Source organism: Chlorocebus sabaeus, chromosome 12 (genome assembly GCF_047675955.1).
Source record: "Chlorocebus sabaeus isolate Y175 chromosome 12, mChlSab1.0.hap1, whole genome shotgun sequence".
NCBI classification, from domain to species: domain Eukaryota; kingdom Metazoa; phylum Chordata; class Mammalia; order Primates; family Cercopithecidae; genus Chlorocebus; species Chlorocebus sabaeus.
In genome coordinates, this window is record NC_132915.1 from 31,329,722 (window position 1) to 31,349,707 (window position 19,986).

Genomic DNA, 19,986 nt, shown 5'->3' on the forward strand with positions numbered 1-19,986 from the left:
TATTGTTCATGCTGTTCGTAGAACTAAGAACCCAATTTCTTTTCACAGTTACATTATGTTCATTTATGTAATTAATAGCTAATTGAATTAATGTAGCTCCAGTAATAAGTATAACTAGCATCAATATATTTGGGAATACAGCTGATCATTGGTATTTGAGCCAAATGGCAAGAGCAGAGTGGCCCAGACAAGGAGGGTCTCTGCAGTGGGCAGAGTCATAAGTAGAGGTCAGTTGAGTGAGCCTCTTAATTTCCTTCAGATTTATTAACTGTCAGTTGTGTACCCTCTAAAATTTTCTCTAGATACTCCATTTCTGGAACACATTGTAGAGATGTTTCTTTCTTTTTCTTTTTTCTGAGACACAAGCACATGCCACCACACCCAACTAATTTTTTTATTTTCTGTAGGGACAGAGTTTTGCCATGTTGCCCAGGCTGGTCTCTAACTCATGGCCTCTAGTAATCCTTCCGCCTCAGCCTCCCAAAGCACTGAGATTACAAGCATGAGCCACTGTGCCCAGCTTGTTTTCTATATATCTTGCCATTGCCCATTAGAGCAGTTCGTGTTTGTCTCTTCTGAGCAAATCTTTGACTGTGCTTCAGTTAACCTGGTCTCTTGGTGTCTCCTTCTCTGCCACCGACTCTGTTCATGTTGATTTCAGCCATGTATTACCAGCAAAACAGCTAGTCCTGGCTTGGAATACCAAAAAGCTATGGAAGCTATGCAAGGCCAGAATACAACTTAGTGTGTTTATTAGTAAAACCTGTCTGTATTAGTCTATTTTCACGTTGCTGATAAAGACATACCTGAGACTGGGAAGAAAAGGTGGTTTAATTGGACTTACAGTTCCACATGGCTGGGGAGTCCTCAGAATCATGGTGGGAGACAAAAGACACTTCTTACGTGGTGGCGGCAAGAGAAAATGAGACAGATGCAAAAGTGGAAACCCCTGGCCGGGCGTGGTGACTCACATCTGTAATCCCAGCACTTTGGGATTGGGAGGCTGAGGAGGGCAGATCACCTGAGGTCGGGAGTTCAAGACCAGCCTGGCCAACATGGTGAAACCTTGTCTCTACAAAAATACAAAAAAATTAGCTGGGCATGATGGTGGGTGCCTGTAATCCCAGCTACTCGGGAGGCTGAGGCAGGAGAATCGCTTGAACCTGGGAAGCGGAGGTTGCAGTGAGCCGAGAACACGCCATTGCACTCCAGCCTGGGCGACAGAGCGAGACTCGGTCTCAAAACAACAACAACAACAACAACAACAACAAAAAATGGAAATCCCCGGCCAGGTGCCGTGGCTCACACCTGTAATCCCAGCACTTTGGGAGGCCAAGGTGGTAGATCACAAGGGCAGGAGATCGAGACCAGGCTGGCTAACACAGTGAAACCCCATCTCTACTAAAAATACAAAAAAATTAGCCAAGAGTGATGGCGGGCACCTGTAGTAGCACAGACAGTAGTACTCAGGAGGCTGAGGCAGGAGAATGGCGTGAACCCAGGAGGCGGAGCTTGTAGTGAGCCGAGATCCTGCCACTGCACTCCAGCCTGGATGACAGAGCGAGACTCCGCCTCCAAAAAAAAAGAAACCCCTTATAAAACTATCAGATCTTGTAAGACTTATTCACTACCACGAGAACAGTATGAGAGAAACCGCTCCCATAATTCAAATGATCTCCCACCGAGTCCCTCCGACAACATGCAGGAGTTATGGCAGTACAATTCAAGATGAGATTTGGGTGGGAACATAGCCAAACCATATCACTGGCCATATTCACCTTTGTTCTTATTGTTTTGTGCTTTAGAGATTTGTTTTAGAGTTTATTGTATAGCAAATTGTGTTTGCCACATATATGTAGCTCTTAGCTAACCAAAACTCAGAATTTTGTTTTGCATTTTAGCTTTATTAAATAAAGTGGGATAGACATACTTGACAAATAACCTTTTATATACTTAGCAACAGCATGCAGACTAGATCTGAAATTATTGTACGTTTCCAAGTTGGCTTCTGAAATTTAACTAGAACTGGACAGCTCTCTACTGACACTCTAATAATATGTGTGCATCTATATGTATTTATGTGTACGTACATGTATGTGAGTACATGTGTATGTCTCTATAGCCTAACCAAATACTTGTGTGTGAGTATAAGGAATTAGAACCTCCCTGGGCTGAGCTAGTCTTCTCCTTCACACGGTATACTTTTTGCATATCTCCTGTTGGCCTCTGCTTATTCATGGCTGCTACTCATAACATCCCTGGCATAATGCTACCTCATGACCTTTACTCAACTTCTGCCATACCAACTGGACATGTTCTTTCACACTGCAACTCAAATTCTTAACAGAAGTGAACTGACTGGCTCAGCCAATCACTCTGGCTGTGCTTGTGCAGAGACCCTCATGCCAGGCCCCACACAAGCTTAGAGACAGGGTACTCAGAGAACGGGGGACCATTCCCATCTCCATCAGGTGAGATTAAGACAGGTAGCAGCTGCCTGATACAGAAGATGGCAGTGCAGGCAGCAGATGCCGTGGGTAGAGCAGTTTCCCTTAGATTATAGGATGGCAGGAAAGAGAAAGGCTGCCATTGTTTACTCCAAGGGGTGTGTTGTAAGTGCATACAAGCAGCCTTGCTTTGCACCATTCCGTATGTACACATTCCCATCACTGGATATAGTTAAACACAAATCCCTCAATGACAAATTTTAGTTACCCTATGTAATAGTTTGCTAGGACTGCCATTACAAAATACCACAGTTTGGTGGCTTAAACAACAGAGATTTATTATCTCATGGTGTGGAGGCTGGAAGTCTGAGATCAAGGTGTCAGCAGGTTTGGTTTCTTCTGAGGCCTCTCGCCTTGGCATGTAATTGGCTACCTCCTTGGCATGTGTATACGGAGTTGTTCCTCTATGTGCGTCTGTGTCTTAACTGCCTTTTCTTGAGCCACTGTGCCCAGTCTCAATCTGGTTTGTACTGTAGCTTCATGCAGGCCTGGGTCTTGTGCTATCTTCATTTTCCTATTGCCATTTTCACATCTAATCACAACAAATTTCACTTCCTTCATTATTACTACTTGTTTCTTTGCAGCACTTTATAGAAAGACAGCAGTCATATAGGCCTAGGGCCCTTTCAACTCTTTAAAGGCCCTATCTCAAAATACAGTCACAATGTAAAGTCTTGGGTTTTAGGACCTCAATGTATGAATTTTAGAGGGATGCAGTTCAGCCCATAACACTATAGTATAGCAATTGTGAGTCACTGCACATAAAACACAGACTTTGGGGCTACCTCTTCACAAATCACTGTGTACATAACACATGTACATTTTGATCAATAATATCACTTCTCTCAGAGTCTGGTGGTGATTTGTCAGTGAGTGTCTGTTCAGTTCATGCACAGACAGCAAAGCATGTAGTTGTGTTGCCGCCTTCTTAGTGAAAACATGACATTAAAAAAAAGTAGTTCATTAGGAGAGGGAATTGGCCACCAAAGATGAAAGTGCTGCAAAGAAACAAGTAGTAATAATGAAGGAAGTGAAATTTGATGTGATTAGATGTGAAAATGGCAATAGGAAAATGAAGATAGCACAAGACCCAGGCCTGCATGAAGCTACAGTACAAACCAGATTGAGACTGGGCACAGTGGCTCATGCCTGTAATCCCAACACTTTGGGAGGATGAGGTGGTTGGATCACTTGAGGCCACGAATTTGAGACCAGCCCGGTCAACACAGTGAAACCCCGTCTTTACTAAAAATACAAAAAATTGGCTGGGCACAGTGGTGCTGCATACCTGTAATCCCAGCTATTGGTAGGCTGAGACATGAGAATCTCTTGAACCCAGGAGGTGGAGGTTGCAGTGAGCCAAGATTGTACCACTGCATTCCAGCCTGGGTGACAGAGCGAGACTTTGTCTCAAAAATTAAAAAAATAAATGAATTAAAAAATATATAAACCACACTGAAAATGTACAATGAATATAAAAAAGACAAGGTAAAGTCATCTCAATATATTTTAGCTTAAATTGCACTAGGAACAAATAACCACTTATTATTGAAATTGAGTATTTTTTTTTTTTTAGACGGAGTTTCGCTCTTGTTGCCCAGGCTGGAGTGCAGTGGTGCGATCTCCACTCACCGTAACCTCTGCCTCCCGGGTTTACACCATTCTCCTGCCTCAGCCTCCCGAGTAGCTGGGACTACAGGCGTCTGCCACCATGCCCAGCTAATGTTTTGTATTTTTTAGTAGAGACGGGGTTTCACCATGTTAGGCAGGGTGGTCTCAATCTCCTGACCTCGTGATCCACCTGCCTCGGCCTCCTAAGGTGCTGGAATTACAGGCATGAGCCACCGCGCCCAGCAACCATAATAGTTTTTTAAAATCCTGCTTAGTTTGACTAGTATTCAGGCCAAAGTGTTGAAGTTAGTTTCTATATTAAAAGAAAATGGTGATTACATGGAGACTATAGGAGGACTTTTGACTGCCAGTAAAGCTGGTTTCATTGTCTCATAAGTCAGCATGAACTGGTGAATGTTAAATGGTCTGATGACACCACTAGTGTAAATAAGGATGCCGCTGTGAAATTTCACCCCGAATCCCAAGATGGAGGCAGGTTTATGATGATCCTGGAATATTTCATGCTGATGAGATAGATCTTTTGGAAGACAACTGTATCAAGCACTTAAGTGAAGAAAGGCTGAGTGCCACTGCTCATACCTGTAATCCCAGCACTTTGGGAGGCTGGGGCAGGTGGATCACCTGAGGTCAAGAGAGTTCAAGACCAGCCTGGTCAACATGGTGAAACCCCATCTTTACTAAAAATACAAGATTAGCCAGGTGTGGTGGCTCGTGCCTGTAATCCCAGCTACTTGGAAGGCTGAGGCAGGAGAATCGCTTGAACCTGGGAGGCGGAGGCTGCAGTGAGCCAAGATCACGCCACTGCACTCCAGCCTGGGCAGCAGAGCTAGTGAGACTCTGTCTCAAAAAATAAAAATAAAAGAATTTATAAAAAAGAAAAAGAATTTATGTGAAGAAAGATGTAGGATCACTAAGTGGCCATACAGGAGAGATTCTAGATATTCAGCCAGGGAACATGGTGAAGGTAAACTTACCCACATAAATGAGGGATGGATGGGGTTATCAAGAAAAGGATGAAGATGACCCAGAGGAAGTGATACTGGCAAAAACAAAGTCACCCTGAAGGAACTCAGCTATTTCACGACATCGAAATGGCAAAGGATGAAATGTTGGAAGCCAATCCAAATTTAGGAGTATGGCAGTTTTCCAAGGCATAGAAAAGATGTTTATTCTATATCATAAGTTATTTGACAAGGAGAAGACAAGCACTGTTCAAAATGCCCTGGATAGGCCAGGCGTGATCTCTCGCTCCTGTAATCCCAACACTTTGGGAGGCCAAAGCAGGCAGATTGCTTGAGCCCAGGAGTTCAAGACCAGTGTAAGCAACATTGTCTAACCCGGTGTCTACAAAAAAGAAAATAGCCAGGTGTGATGGTGTGCACCTATAGTCCCAGCTCTCAGGAGGGTGAGGTGGGAGGATTGCTTGAGCCCACGATGTTGAGGCTGTAGTGAGCTGTGATTGATTACACCATGGCATTCCAGCCTGGGCAACAAAATGAGGCCCTATCTCAAAGCAAAGCAAAATATTCTGGATAGAGTTTTTTTTTTTTTTTTAAACAGAGAAATGAAACATTTTAATGCTCCATGTTTCTAATATTTTAAATTAGTGTACTAAGCAAATGCTTATTTTACTTTTTTGTTTTTCCTCTACAAGTATAAGAGTTTTTAATGTTTTGACATAAATTTTTTAAAGTTGTGGAACAATAATTTCCCATTGACTATTAAAATAACTGTACTTTGATGGTTACTTTTATGGTTCCACACTTCTATGCAAAGGAGTGTGTATGAGAGAGAGAGAGAGATCTTTGCTGGCAGTGTGTATATCTGTGTGTGATCTTTGCTGAAAGTCTTCCTAAGATGTATCATGTTATGTTTTTACTTGAATTATTCACCTAAGCCTGGCAAGCATAAGTTAGCATTTTCCTGATGGTATAGTCGTCATTAATAATGTTATTGTTTTCTGCTATAACGTAGAATAGTTTGGTAGTTAAGGGCGTGGTTTATGCAGCCAGACTTCGAGTTCAAATACTGAGTCGTTGTCTTTCTTTTATATGATCTGGAAGAAGGTGTTATCTCTCTCTGTGCCTCAGTTTCCTCATCTGCAAAATGCAGAGTGTAAGAGTGCCTACCTTTTTAGGGTTGTTGTGAGGTTTAAATGACTAAATGTGCTCAAAGCACAGAGTAGCTGGCAACACAGTGAACACTATGTGTTAGCCAATGCTGCTGCTGCTGCTGCTGGCAGGGACAATGGTGGTAGTAGTAGTAGCTGCATCAGTAGTAGTAGAAGTATTAATGATTCTGTGTGTCTGAAGATTTATTAAAAGTTAGGGCTATTTTTTTTTCTATATTAGAGAGCCTCAAACTACTGTGCTTTTGATTTCTTCTGTTGCTTTATTTACATGTTTTCCTCTCTCATTATTGGGCTATTAATGGACATTCTTTGCATTGGCTTCAGGCAGAACAACTACCTCATTCTCATCAGTATCTGATAAATTTGCTGTTCTTAATCACTATGGGTGTAATGACCAGAAAGTCTGACTTCTTGCAGTATCATGGAACCCTGGATCGTGGCTCAGTTCCTCATGGACAGCCTGTCACAGGGAAGCCCAGAAAAGAACCATTTATTTTGCTCAGGCCTCACGTTCATAAGAAGGTGCCTCTAAGCTGCCATTTGACACCATCTCCAAATGAGGTTATGCTCTTAATAGTTGTATTTTATCTGTCTTGAAAGCATTAAGTTATTCTTTGTGAGCATTAAAACTGTATTAGTTTGTTACCCTCTTTTGGCATTTCATTTTTAATATACTGAGAACCTTGAAGTACAGAAGTGGCCCAGGCCCTTCTGAGGAGCCCTGCTCAACAGACAAGCGGGTGGAGTTCCTGACTCTGTTAAGAGTAGATAGTAACTTGATTGATGATCTCAGGATAGGAAAGCCGAACTGTATTTGTTGCAGTTCTCCATTGTTTCTCTAAGTCTCTTGCAGGCTCTCAAATTCTCTCAGGTTTTTTGATTCTACCCAAGGAAGCTGAACATAGCATGTACCCAACTTGTAAGAACAAAGGTGTCAATATTTCACATTTATAGTTTGGTAGGGTCCTCAGGGCCAGATGTTTTGTGGGCCAACCTCTACTAAATCTTAAAATCATTCTCCAAATAGAGTATATTGTGTTTAATACTGCTTAAAAGGTATCAGTCACATGGGTTCTTAGTGGAACTCATGGCTAAAATAATTTTTAAACTCATTTTTCTTTTTATTTTTTTGAGACTGAGTCTGGCTCTGTTGCCCAGGCTAGAGTGCAGTGGGGTGATCTTGGTTCACTGCAACCTCCGCCTCCCAGGTTCAAGCAATTCTACTGCCTCAGCCTCCCGAGTAGCTGGGACTATAGGCACATGCCACCACACCTGGATAATGTTTGTATTTTTAGTAGAGACAGAGTTTCACCATATTGGCCAGGCTGGGCTTGAACTCCTGACCTTGTGATCTGCCCACCTCGGCCTCCCAAAGTGCTGGGATTACAGGCGTGAGCCACTGCGCCCAGCCATTTTCCTTAGCCCAACCAAATTGCTTTTAACTAAAATAGTGTGTTAATTGACCTTGTCTCAGATGTGTAAGCCATAGCTCCCCTTTTCCCTTCCTCACCCACCTCCGTGTGCTTATGGCATATGGGAAAACAGAAAACCCCCTTTTTTTTTTTTGCAAAAGTGATCTGAGGTTATTGATCAGTAAACTAGAAAACCCACTGTACCAGAAATTCGAGTAAACTGTGGCTCAATTTTCTTCCCCTTTATGGTCAGCTTGGTACATTTCAGTCCCAACTCAGGGAGAGCCGGGAGTGCAGTTGGCATCCAAGTTGCCTGACAGATGAATGAAATAAGAAACAGAGTCCGTTGAGTTAATGTCATCAGTCATCAGTTTATTGCACCATGGGGTGGGGGGGGGGGAGGGTGGAATCTATATCCAAACAAGTTCTTACCCTTCAGACCAACTCCTCTCTTGAATATGGGAAGCATTTATTAACAAAAGTATAAGGTTTGTGAATAGTTATGTCCTATATACATTTATTTTCTTACATCATGGATATTTCCTTAATAACCTTTGAAAGAATAAATGGGGATTTTTGAAAAGTTCTAGCCATTGGCCAGGGCAAGACTGAACGTGCTATCTATTGAAATGTTAAAAGGGTTGAATTCTGAAGGAAAGCTAGCAAGATTTCGCTAGTATTATGTGCTGTGTGTTGAGGTGGTAAGAACACGTATGAACCTGCAGTTGTTGGGGTTTAATTGGGGTTAAGTTGTTCCTTAATTTAGAGAATTTGATTTCTTTTCAGGGACTTTTTTTCTTGTGGCAAAATACACACAAAATTTACTGTTTTTGCCTTTTTTGTTTCTCTCTCTCTCTTTTTTTTTTTTTTTGAGACAGAGGTTTGCTCTTGTTGCCCAGGCTGGAGTGCAATGGCACAATCTTGACTAATTGCAACTCTGCCTCCCAGGTTCAAGCAATTCTCCTGCCTCAGCCTCCTGAGTAGCTGGGATTACAGGGCATGCACCACCATGCCCGGCTAATTTTGTATTTTTAGTAGAGATGGGGCTTCTCCATGTTGGTTAGGCTGGTCTCAAACTCCCGAACTCAGGTGTGATCCACCTGCCTTGGCCTCCCAAAGTGCTGGGATTACAGGCATGAGCCACCACACCCAGCCCATGTTAGCCGTTTTAAGTGTACATTTCAGTAACATTAAGTACATTTACATTGCTGTGCAACTGTCACCAACATCCCATCTTCAGAACTTTTCCATTATCTCAAACTGAAATTTTGACCTCATTAAGCATTAACTCCCCAGCCCTCTTCCCTTAGCCCCTGGTAAACACTGTTCTCTTTTCTCATCTCTGAAATCATACAGTATTTGCCCTTTTGTGTTTAGATTATTTCACTTTAGGGAATTTGATTTTATGCCAGTTTTTCTAACATGTTGCTTTTGGAGACAGTAATAATCAAAAACTTACTCTCCAAAGCCCTGAGTCTGAAATTCTGCATCCAAAAGTGCTACAGTGTGCATTAAACTGATTAAAATAATGTGGCATCTTTGAGGATGAGCTCTATGTTCAACTTGGTTGTTGTTTAAGATTTATATTGTAAGAAAATCTCTCATACATGAAAATGTAAATATAAAATTCCACTATTTTGTTGGCATTGCTTTTCTTGTTTGGGGGATCTTTACCTGTATTATTGGCTTCCAGGGTCTCAGCAGGGCACAAGGGATATTTAGCCTGTCTGAATTTTGGAATCAAGTTTGGTGATATGTGAGCCCTCCCAAGAAAGCACTAGTATAATGTAATGCTCTTAACCTGCATTCTTTAATGCTTAGCCCTGGGCTCTGTAACCCCACCCCCATGCCCAGCAGCATCCCAGGGTCCTCTTCTGGAATCCAACTAGAGTTCCTAAGGGAGGAGGATCCCCAGAGGGAGAAAGAGAAAGTGTCAGCGGACAGAAATATGATACTGAAATAGCAGAGTTAGTGTTTGAGTACTGACTTTCCCGTTTTACGTGGAAGAAATTTCCATGCCTTGTCTGGATATCTTTAGAATTGCGCCTTTCAGTGTTAAGATGGTTTGTTCCACTGTAAGGGCTGTGCCACATGGCTTGGTGGACTTGGAGAGGCGGAGGTGGAAACAATGCGCAGGAGTTGGCCTGGGGCTTTTTGTTTGCGTGTCCCTCTTTACCTATTCATAATCATGGATCCCCTCTGCTTTGTGATATTGTGAACCACGCATAACAGCGCCTCTTCACACCACCGGGTTGAGAAGAAGGCGCCTGAGGCTGACTTTCTGGACCTTCCGTCACGCAGTAAAAGATGTGGTTGGTGTGTGTCAGGATGAGAGGGCCACAACTGGACCCACGTGTGGCCGCTTCCCGGGTCTGCCATGTGCTTTGCTAGCTGCAAAGTGTTTCCTCTAAAACAGCTAATCCTGCATGACTGTCTCCTGCATTTTGTTGTCAGAACGTGCACGCTGCTTTCATAAGAACTAATTGAAGAGGGAGCTAGTTTGCATCTCGTTCTTGCATACCCTGAGTCATGAAAAACATTTTCTCTTAAGCAAAATTGAAAGAAAGAAAAGAGAGAAAGAGGGCCAAAAAAAAAAAAAAAAAAAAAGAAAGAAAGAAAAAAAAAGGTTGCCATCCAGTGGAGGAAGGAGTAATTCCCAGCTTCATTCAGGAAAAACGCAGGCTGAAATATGCTTAACTGTTTTAACTTGACTGGGGATTTTTACCACCATATGGGTTTTTTTTTCGTGACATCCGGAGCCAAATGGGTGCAGTATGCCTTTAAGAAAAGAGGTGCCTCACTAAACTTCGCTGTAGTTGTGTTTCACCGTTTCGGTAGGGAAGGAAAGTGTTAATTTCTTATTTGTACACTTTTTTTCCCCGACTTCCTTCCTATTCACTTCATTAAATCTAGAGGCAGTTCAGCATGGGAGCCGTCTGTATGTTGAATTAGGGCTCGCACTCTTGCGCAACACGTCACCAGTCGGAAACTGGGGGTTTGCTTCTGTGATTTATTTCATTATTGTGCTGGTAAAAGGTTTGGAAGGGAATTCTTTTTGGGGGTAGTACTTTAGCATTGTGTAGCAAGTTTTTGGTTTTTTTTTTTGTGTGTGCCCCCCAACCCCCAGCGCTGAGTTTGAGTCAGTTGAGCCAGTTTAATAAATAATTTTTTAAAATAAAAGAACAGTTTAAAATCTCCATGAATAATTTTACTTACATGCAGGAGTAATCTTACTCTACTCTTTATGTGCGAAAAGCATTGGGAAGTATTTAGTGAATTGATTTCCATTAGAAAAAGACCCTTAGAAATCACAGAACATAAAGCACTGCATATGGATGTGTTTGGGGTCTTTGGGGAGGAGGGAAGATGTTTTGTAGCTCTCTGCATTCCTGCATAAAACCTTAGTTTAAGGGGAATAATGGTCAGTACTTTGTGTGTTTCCTTGTAATTCCAGAACCTAAATTTAATAAGAATCTGCACGTATTAGCAATTGTAATAAAAATTGTTTCAGTTGTTCTGTTTGCAATTTAATTTGTTTTCGCTTCTTAGCTACTCACAGATTTAGAGATTTAAAACTCCAAATATCACAAGCTTATGCTTTTTCCCTCTTTTCAAAAATTGAGGGGGGTGAGAGTAGAAATATCCTTTTTACAACTCCCCCCAACTTCATTTATCCCACTGAGAAGAAAAACAATGAAAAATTTTACAGCATGAAACTGAAAGTGAAGTGTTACAGTTGTTCTGGATTTTCTTTAAAGAGCAGAATTACATATTATATTAAAATATTTGAACCTTAGAACATGCACATTGCTTTTATTTACATGCATTTAATTTTTTAAAAAATTGTCTTCTATTTTAAAAATCATTTCGACTGCTCCAAACCATGCTGCTATTTTTTTTAAAATAAGGTATAAAATACCAAAAAAGCATACCTTGTTTTAATTGTTTAAAATAAATTTGAATATTAATTTGTTTTCTTACTGGCTTAATTGTTAAAATGCGAGCAAGAATCAGAAACCACCTGAGCTAAAATCTCTAATTCTGCTGCCTGGAATAATAAGGGGAAAAAATATGATAAGTAGTTGTCAATATTAAAACAGGCTGAAGGAGGAAGCCTTCGGGCCTTGTAGTAGGTAGAATGAAACAGCAGATTTGAGTATCCACAATCCTTTCAGTATTAAATTTTCAGTAAAATAAAATTACTTGTATATGAAAACATAGCCTTTCCCCAGCTCTCTTTTTTTTCCTGATCAGCTGATGAAGAGACTAGCAGCTCGCTGCTTTGCTGGCTTGTTAATTTTATCCCCACTAACTGTGATTTCCGATAGCCGGCCTGCTGATAGTGGTAAGGTAAATATCCTTTTTCGTTGCCGTCTTGAAGATTCAGTAGAACTACATCCCAGGCATGTGTAGGTGTGTAACACATCAAAAGCCGGTGTTCTCCGTATTTCTGTGTGCAACTGGGTGCTTGAGGAGAGCAATACCATTAACTGTTGACAGCCTTGCATGCTGTATTTATTATTAGCATGTTCAGCCTCCAAGATATGCGGGACAATTTCCTTTTCTTAATCTTCGCTTAGCTGCAGTGTGTTTAGCTGTATAGTGGGTGTCCTGCTTTTTAGGCAAATGAATATTAATGCAATAATGTGAAGCTTTTTTTTTTTTCCTTTTCCTTTTTCCTCATAACTCATCAGATCTCGCCTCCTTCATAGTGGTTATCTGAACACTGTAGGATCGTGATGGAAATTGTCTTTTGATTATTAAGGCCTGGGCTCAGACTGTCCCTTAGGAATCTGTCTGTGTGCATGTTGCTTCTATGGATTTGCACATTGGAGGATGCATAGAAAACATATTTTTTTAAAAATCCCACTGGCATTTTTAACATGCCAGGTTGTTTTGTGTTCTGCACCAGGTTTTCTTCACAAAACCTTTCTTTTTCAGGAAGCATTGTACATAAGTGAAAGAAATTATGTCTGAGCTGTAATCACTCTTTATATTGATTGTTATACTCACATGATCATAAATATTAGCCATGTTTGGTGCTGTGGAGAAATGAAGGTAATTGCCTTATGATTAGAGCTCTTTCAGCTACGAGAAAGGATTGATTATCATTTGCATACTGGAGGCAATATTGAGAGGCAGGAGGAACAAATAACAACATTAGTTATTTTGTGTGAGAGAGCAATCTCAAAATATAATTTAAATATTTTTTTAGAACATTTTTATGTTCAAATTTTATGTTCTTTTTTTTTTTTTTTCCTTTGCAGTATTTTTCCTCTATTTTTCTTCTTTCGAGTTTTGAGATTTACCAGGAAAAAAAAAAAGTTTAAACTTCTGGGTCTGTCACATGGATCTTTTAGCCCTTTATGAACAGGTTTCTTTTATACCTGGTTGTTTTTATAGCTATTTTATTATCTCTCTGCATTAGTGCTGCTGGCTCTGGTTTAAAGCAAGCGTTTGCAGGTAATTGGAAAAAAGTGTTTATTGTTTGTGAGTGTGTGTGTTCTTTATCGAATGATTTAAGTGCGTTTACCAAGGAATGTGGCTTTGTACTTTCCCGTTTCCTTGTTTACTAATTGCCACGTTAGAACAAAAATCTAGATGGAATTTTGATTTATATTGTTAATCATGAATAAATTGATGCAAAACCTCAAGAAAAGGTCAAAGCTTATATGCTCGTGTGGATGTATTCTTAGGGATTTTTTTTTCATAACCCACCCCTCGTTTTGTTTACCTTTTCCTTCCCTTACAGTAATGAGAAAATTAGGGTCATGTTCTTAAACTGAGCTAAAATTTCATCTGGATTCAGTTATCATCAAACACTTGAATTTATAGATCTTTTAATATTTGTCATATTCTTCTTTACTGTGAGTGTTTTGGGCCTTCAGTGTGTTTTGCTCATGAAACAGACTTGAGTTAAAGATGCATTTATCCAATATGGTAGCATTCCTTTTTTCTTCTTCCTCCACTGATTACTGTTAAATTTTACTTCTTTTTTTTTGGTTAATTTTTCATTTTATTCTAATTGTTGAAGCTATATATAAATATACACATACTTTTTTTGTCTTGGTTATTTTCTTGTCTTGAATTTTTCCCCTTTGTTTTCAATGAACAGGCCATTGAAGACGGCAATTTGGAGGAAATGGAAGAGGAAGTACGGCTTAAGAAGCGAAAAAGACGAAGAAATGTGGATAAAGATCCTGCGAAAGAAGATGTGGAAAAAGCTAAGAAGAGAAGAGGCCGCCCTCCTGCTGAGAAACTGTCACCAAATCCCCCCAAACTGACAAAGCAGATGAACGCTATCATCGATACTGTGATAAACTACAAAGATAGGTGAGTATTTGGTTCCTTCACCTTGATCATCTCTCACCAAGATGCCGAATGGTGCTACCTAAGGAGGGAGCAGTTGTTAAGTTATGCACTTAGGTTCTATTAAGGTTCTTTCTAGTTTGTGTTTTATAGCTTGCTTTCTTTGTACCTGTTTAAAATGGCCACTATTGCTATTTTGTGTGATGTTTCATCATGTATTATTTAAGATAGTTGAAAATTGAGTTCAGATTACAAATTTTTTTTTTAAATCTAAATTAGAAAAGGATTCTTCAGGCACTCTGAAATACCATCTGAAAATGAAGATATTTCAGATGAAAGGGATTGGAATGATGGAGTAAAATTATTTTTTTGAATTGAATTGTTAGAGAAAGAAGAATCCTAATATATTTAAGGTAAATATTTCATGTTAAGACTGTTTAAAGCAAAATAGATGCTTCCTAGTAAATACAGTTTCTTCTTTCCTTCCAGCACTTGAATTTCTGAGCTCTTGTTTGAGTTCTCTCTTTCTTCCTAATACCACATAGTCAGCACGGTCTTTCGGCAAACTTACCTTTTTCATGGGATTTTTGGATACCGACTTTGAGAAAGCTGTGTTGGACACTCCTCCCAGGCCATTTTAAACAATGAATAATTATTTGAAAACCAAAGACACTGTAGGGTGTCAGTCAGACGCATATAGTAGATGAACTAGTTAGGCTACACTTTGGTTAGTTGACTTGGTTTCCACTTTATTATCACGTGGTAATGTTTGCATTTGAAGATGGCTTCTAGTTTCAGTTGATAATTTGACGGGAAACAGGCATTTTCACTCAGTTGCATAGTGGTATTAATCGGTTTTTAATTACCAGTTGAAAAAATTTTTTTCTCAAGGGGGTACATCATTCCTGAAGTTACTGCAGTACCAGGTCGATGTGTGGAGTTGATGGAGCAAGCTCCTGTTCTAGCTCCCTGCTTCCAAAATCCACTTAACATGTTGTCCTCGGATAGAGGAGGAATCAGATATTAAGCATGTAACAACAGATACTACCCTTGATCTTAGCCAAAAGGCTGAGAAGCAGTTAGTTACCAGAAATGTTTGACATTAACTAGGGTTGCTCTGTACCCCTGTGTTTAATATGAATAACTACATTGTGTTTTTAGTTTTTCATTATGGGTTTGCTGAATACATCATAGCAGGAAGGAAAAATTATTATAAAAATTAAGTAGTATAAATAGCAAGAAATTTTCCAGCGTGGGGTTTTGCTGTTAAGCCTTTCTTATCTATAAGGAGTTTTCAGAAATGGGGAAAGAGGAGTAGGTGGAGATGTTTGTAAAAAGGCCAGAATTTCTTGCTCCATTTTGCCCACCAGGTCTGTCAGATTTTGTGCTTACTATTTTCCTTTTTTCAAAAAATAAATAAATAATTGCATCCCCTTTGAGGCTTCTGAAGTGGCCACGAAAGGCAACCCCATTCTCTTGGGTTTGGACCAGCTGTTCATTAACGAAGGGGAATGACAGCAATCCAGGAAGGAAATTTTGACCACAAATCCATGCTTTGTCCAGAGTGAACATGAAAACTTCCTTGTAAACCATGAATCAGTAACTCTCACGTTTCTATTCACCCCCCAGCTCCCCTTGTATATTTGCCATAGAAAGGGACGGTATTCTAGAAGCCAGCTTGGATTATGATGCCTTATTTTCTCAGTCCCTGGTTTAAAGCAAAATATTACTAAGTAGAGAGCATCACCCTGCATATACATCAAACTTTTTTGCCTTTGTCTCAGGAGAGTGTAACATCTGTTTCTCTGACCAGATGTGCTGTGATGTGTGACAGGCATTTTGTTCATTACTCGCTGAGTGAGTCGAGGGCTGTTGTAACACTGAAAAGGGCCAGGAAAGTCCTTGGAGGTTGAGAACCTAGGCCTTTCGTTCTAAGGTGATGGCTGTGTCTTTCTCTAGTGACATAAAAGAAGTCACCAACAGGTGGACTACATACTGCCAGCAGATTTATGTGGTTTTATGTTGTTTTTTTGAGGGGTGGGGGTCAGCAATACATAAACCTGGAGAGATTGCTTGCAAAAATTTCCCTCCCACCCCCCACCCTTTTGAAAAACCTGAAACTCTGGTGGCACATTGCCCAGCTCTCCTAAGGTAGCAATCAGTAGGCACGAACAAGTGGCCATCCTTTCATTGGCAGCATCGCGCTCTAGGTTGCTGCAGTCCCCATCACTCCCTATCATCTCTTCAATATGGAGTGGGTTACCATTTACCATCACGCTTTTTACGCCTGGCTCACTTCATTCATTTGTATTACCTGCAGGCTCCATAGCCTTTGAGTTTATGACTTCCTGGTGTCCGTGGCTTATGGGCTGACCACTTTCCTAGAAACCATCCAAAAATACACAGTGGTAGGAGATTATATGCCTTAAACCTCAGCTAAGCATTGCACAGTGGTTTAGAGTACAGACTCTTGTCTTGATTTAACCGCCTGCATTTGAATCCTGACTCTGGCATTCACTAGCTTGGGGACAGTTGAGTAATTTACTTAATCTCCCTGAGCCTCAGTTTGCCCATCCAAAAAAATGGGATTCATTACTGTGCCTGCCTCTAGAGTCCTTATGAGTCATCAAGGAGTTAATGTAACTCAGGTTCTTTGAACAGTTTCATTATTAATAATCAGCCTTTCAGACTTTGAGGCTGATCAGGTAGGTGAATGGACCTCTGAGCACCGGAAAGAAAGTGTCCTTGCTGATGCTGGTTTCTGTGGTTTTATTTCTAGAAACAGAAAATGCAGTTTCAATGGTACTGCTTATTGAGTACATCTTTAGTTGTACTGTAGGTAAAGGGTATTTAAATATTTCAGCATGCAGATATTGAGTAGTTTTTTCTTTTTCACTTTTCCTTGTTTTATTTGCTTGCTTACTTTTGCTTAAAAAGTGTCCTGGTAAGATACATTCTATTAGCTCCCACATTTAGATGCTTTCTGGGGAGTATGTACTAAATTTCCCACCACTGAATGTTTCATATACATTTCATGTTGGTAATCCTCTAGAAAAAGCACTAACTATTTATATTTTGTATTTCTCTTTAACTTGGTACTCAAGTAGGAGGCACTCAAATTAGGAGAGCCTTAATTAGATACAGTATCATATTTTTGGTTGGTTTTAGAAAATGCTGCTGGGAGATGTACATTTCACTGTGTTGAGATTTTTGCACCATTAAAGTCAGTTACTTAAATAGTAACTCAACCCACCTGTGAAAGAAATACCACCTGTGCTAACCTCCTTCCCATCACTTTGGTCAAATGTTAGGGCTCTGACGTTCATGTAGATTAACAGCATATTAAATAAGAACTGCCATTTATATTTAACTGATATATAAGAAGAATTAATTAGCTCTCATGAGACAGTTGTTTAAAGTTCATGCATGATTCTGGGGCAGATGTATCTTGATATTTTCATAAAGAACTAAGATCATTTATATGTGCATTTATTGCTTTTTAGTCAGTGATAGGACTTGTTTTTTAAAAGGAGGGTACTTTCTAAAAATCTGACCCTGAAGAGCCAGATATTGTGTGATTCATAAATGTAAAAATCTTTCTGCAGTAACTGCTATTCAGAGGTAGTACTGGTCTGCCGCTACTGGCCCCCATCATTTTATTTGCACAAATAGAAAACTTTACATCAAGTAGTATTAGAAGGCTTTGTTTTGACCAGTTAAGCATGCTTTGTTTTCTGCTTATTTAGAAGCTTTTAGAAACTCATATTCTCAATTTATGTAATATTTAGCCTAAGACTGTTCTTTGAGAAGGGATTCATCCTGTTTGCATTTGTACCTTTGAAGATTGCCCCTGGGATGAGACGTAGAATTAGATGGTGAAGAGTAGAGTCTATGGAGCTGTTCCAACTCTAGAGGCTTTTAGCTACTTGGATAAAGAAGAGAGAGAGAGATTCCTAGAGACATTCTTAAAGTTGGAAGGGACATTTAGCTCTGCCTGGCCCAACTTCCCACAACACAAATAAGTCCCCCTGTACCACCTCTGGCATGTGGTCATCCACCTCCATGTGGACCCTCCAGTGTGAGCTCCCTGCTTCAGAGCAGTTCTTGGCACCGAAAGACAGTTGTAAACACATCGCCATTTCCTACATTAAAAGGGATGCAGCCCTCTGACCCCTAGCTATTTGTTCTACTTGAAACCTCGGAGAATAAATCTGCTGTCATTCTGAGAAATATCCTTTAAAATGTATCAACAAGCGTATCTACGTCAGGACATTCTTCTTCAGGTTGGAATACTTCACTTTGCTCTCTGAGTGATGCCTAGACATCAGCCACATTCCAGTCTCCTAGTGTCCCATTTAAAACATGGCACCCAGAACTCCAATGGCGTATTCTGATCATTAATTGCAGGGTAGTTAGCTTCCTTATTCTGGACACCAGAATTCTGTTAGCATAACTGAAGAGTATGTTTACTTTTTCCAGCAACCTTGACAGAGTTAACTCATTGAATATGTGACTTGTTGAAATAAACCCCACTCCCCACCCCAAAACACACATACACGGCACTGATTTCATATGAATACTACCAAGGTTAGCTTTCAACTAAGCCTAATGTTTTTGAACCTATACCCGTTGACTGTATTCTCATCCCTGTGTAGTTCCAGCCTTACTACTTTTCATCCCATCATCCTTGCATGTTGCTGTACCCCTAAATTTTTATTTTTGTAAAAATTACATTTACGTATCTTAAGTTTTTGTCATCCAAAGATTTAATATGAGCTATTGCTTAGAAACTTAGACAAAGGACAGGTCTCTGTGACATACCCCTGAAAATCACTTCAGGTTGACATGAATATATTAACCAGTAATCCTTAAGGTTGGTTACCCATCAATGAACTCATATAGCCATGCTCTCATGTCACCCACATTTATCCTTTCTCAGCATTATCAAGAAAGGCTAAAACCATGATACACCATGGCTATAGCCTTTCCAATCTATCAGCCTAGAAACCCTGCCGAAAAAGTGAAATGAGGTTAGCTTGCCGTGGCTTTTTCTAAGAGACCTCCTGCTGTCACTTAATGATGTTATTTATCTTTTCTAAATAGCCTTGTGGCATCTGAATGATTTCTTCTAAATTTTTACCAAGGGTCAACATCAAGCGTAACAGTCTCAAGTTTTCTTTCTTATATTAAAATTGGGACATGTGCTTATCTCTAGTCTTCTGATTCCATTTTTATGCTCTTGTGATTTCCTAAATGTTATTAGCAGAAGCAATCTACATGCTTTTCCAGGATGTAATTAGTTTGCAACTGGACACTTGAACTTACTTGAAGTGGCTTGATATGCTCTTTCTATCAACTCTCCTATCAGGAGCTTTTGTTCACCATTTATTGTGCCTTGCTTTTCAAATATGAGCATTGTTCTCATTCCTGAAGAATCTGGAAACAGAAAGTGAGTAGGGTGTCATCACCTCCTCCCTCTCTATCGGTTGTTTGAAGACAATTCTTTCAGAAGCAGTCCGCAGGAAGACTAGCCCTGCTGTCTTTAAAAGGGTTTGGACATCAGGTCTAGCCTTGAAGATGGATGCAGTAAAACGGTGGAGGAGGCAGCAGATACCTTCCTGGTCAGAACCTGGTCAGTCCAATTGGTGAACACAGCCCTGGTGCACAGTGGAGTGACAGCCATGTGGCTCCTGCCTCCCTCTTTAGTCTCTGCTGTCTTCCCCCAGCTGGGCATATGTTCTTCTTGCCCCTAAATTTAATAAGCCTTTGTGGTATCTCTGGGAATTGTGGTAAGACTCAGCTTGTCCTGAATTTTTAGTTCTCATATTGGAGAAAATCATTCATTCTTTCTAGAAATATTACCATCATTTTTTTCTTATTTCCAGCACCATACTGTTGAATATAATTATAAGGTGAAAATTCCAAGTACTTACCCCCACTGGCTCATCGTGCAGTGGAAGAGATAGCTTTCCTGTGGGATATTACTGAAGAGGTG

General features: G+C 40.2%; 1 protein-coding gene and 1 non-coding gene across 15 annotated transcripts in view; one reads left to right on the forward strand and one right to left on the reverse strand.

The window, feature by feature from the left end:
- The window catches only part of SMARCA2 (SWI/SNF related BAF chromatin remodeling complex subunit ATPase 2), a 182,050-nt gene that overhangs the window by 135,875 nt on the left and 26,189 nt on the right, over positions 1-19,986 (forward strand). For 11 of the 14 annotated variants that reach the window (XM_037998454.2, XM_007969380.3, XM_037998457.2 and 8 more), the window contains exon 28: positions 13,798-14,015. In XM_037998454.2, coding sequence (XP_037854382.1) covers positions 13,798-14,015 — 218 coding nt within the window. Of the gene's footprint in view, positions 1-9,767; positions 9,999-10,586; positions 10,719-11,936; positions 12,033-13,797; positions 14,016-19,986 lie in introns of those variants that run through there. The other 3 variants (XM_007969388.3, XM_007969386.3, XM_007969389.3) reach the window with 3 other exon arrangements.
- Positions 14,881-15,071, reverse strand: LOC119624505 (U2 spliceosomal RNA). Its single transcript, XR_005240680.1, has one exon. It is a non-coding gene; the product is annotated as a U2 spliceosomal RNA (small nuclear RNA).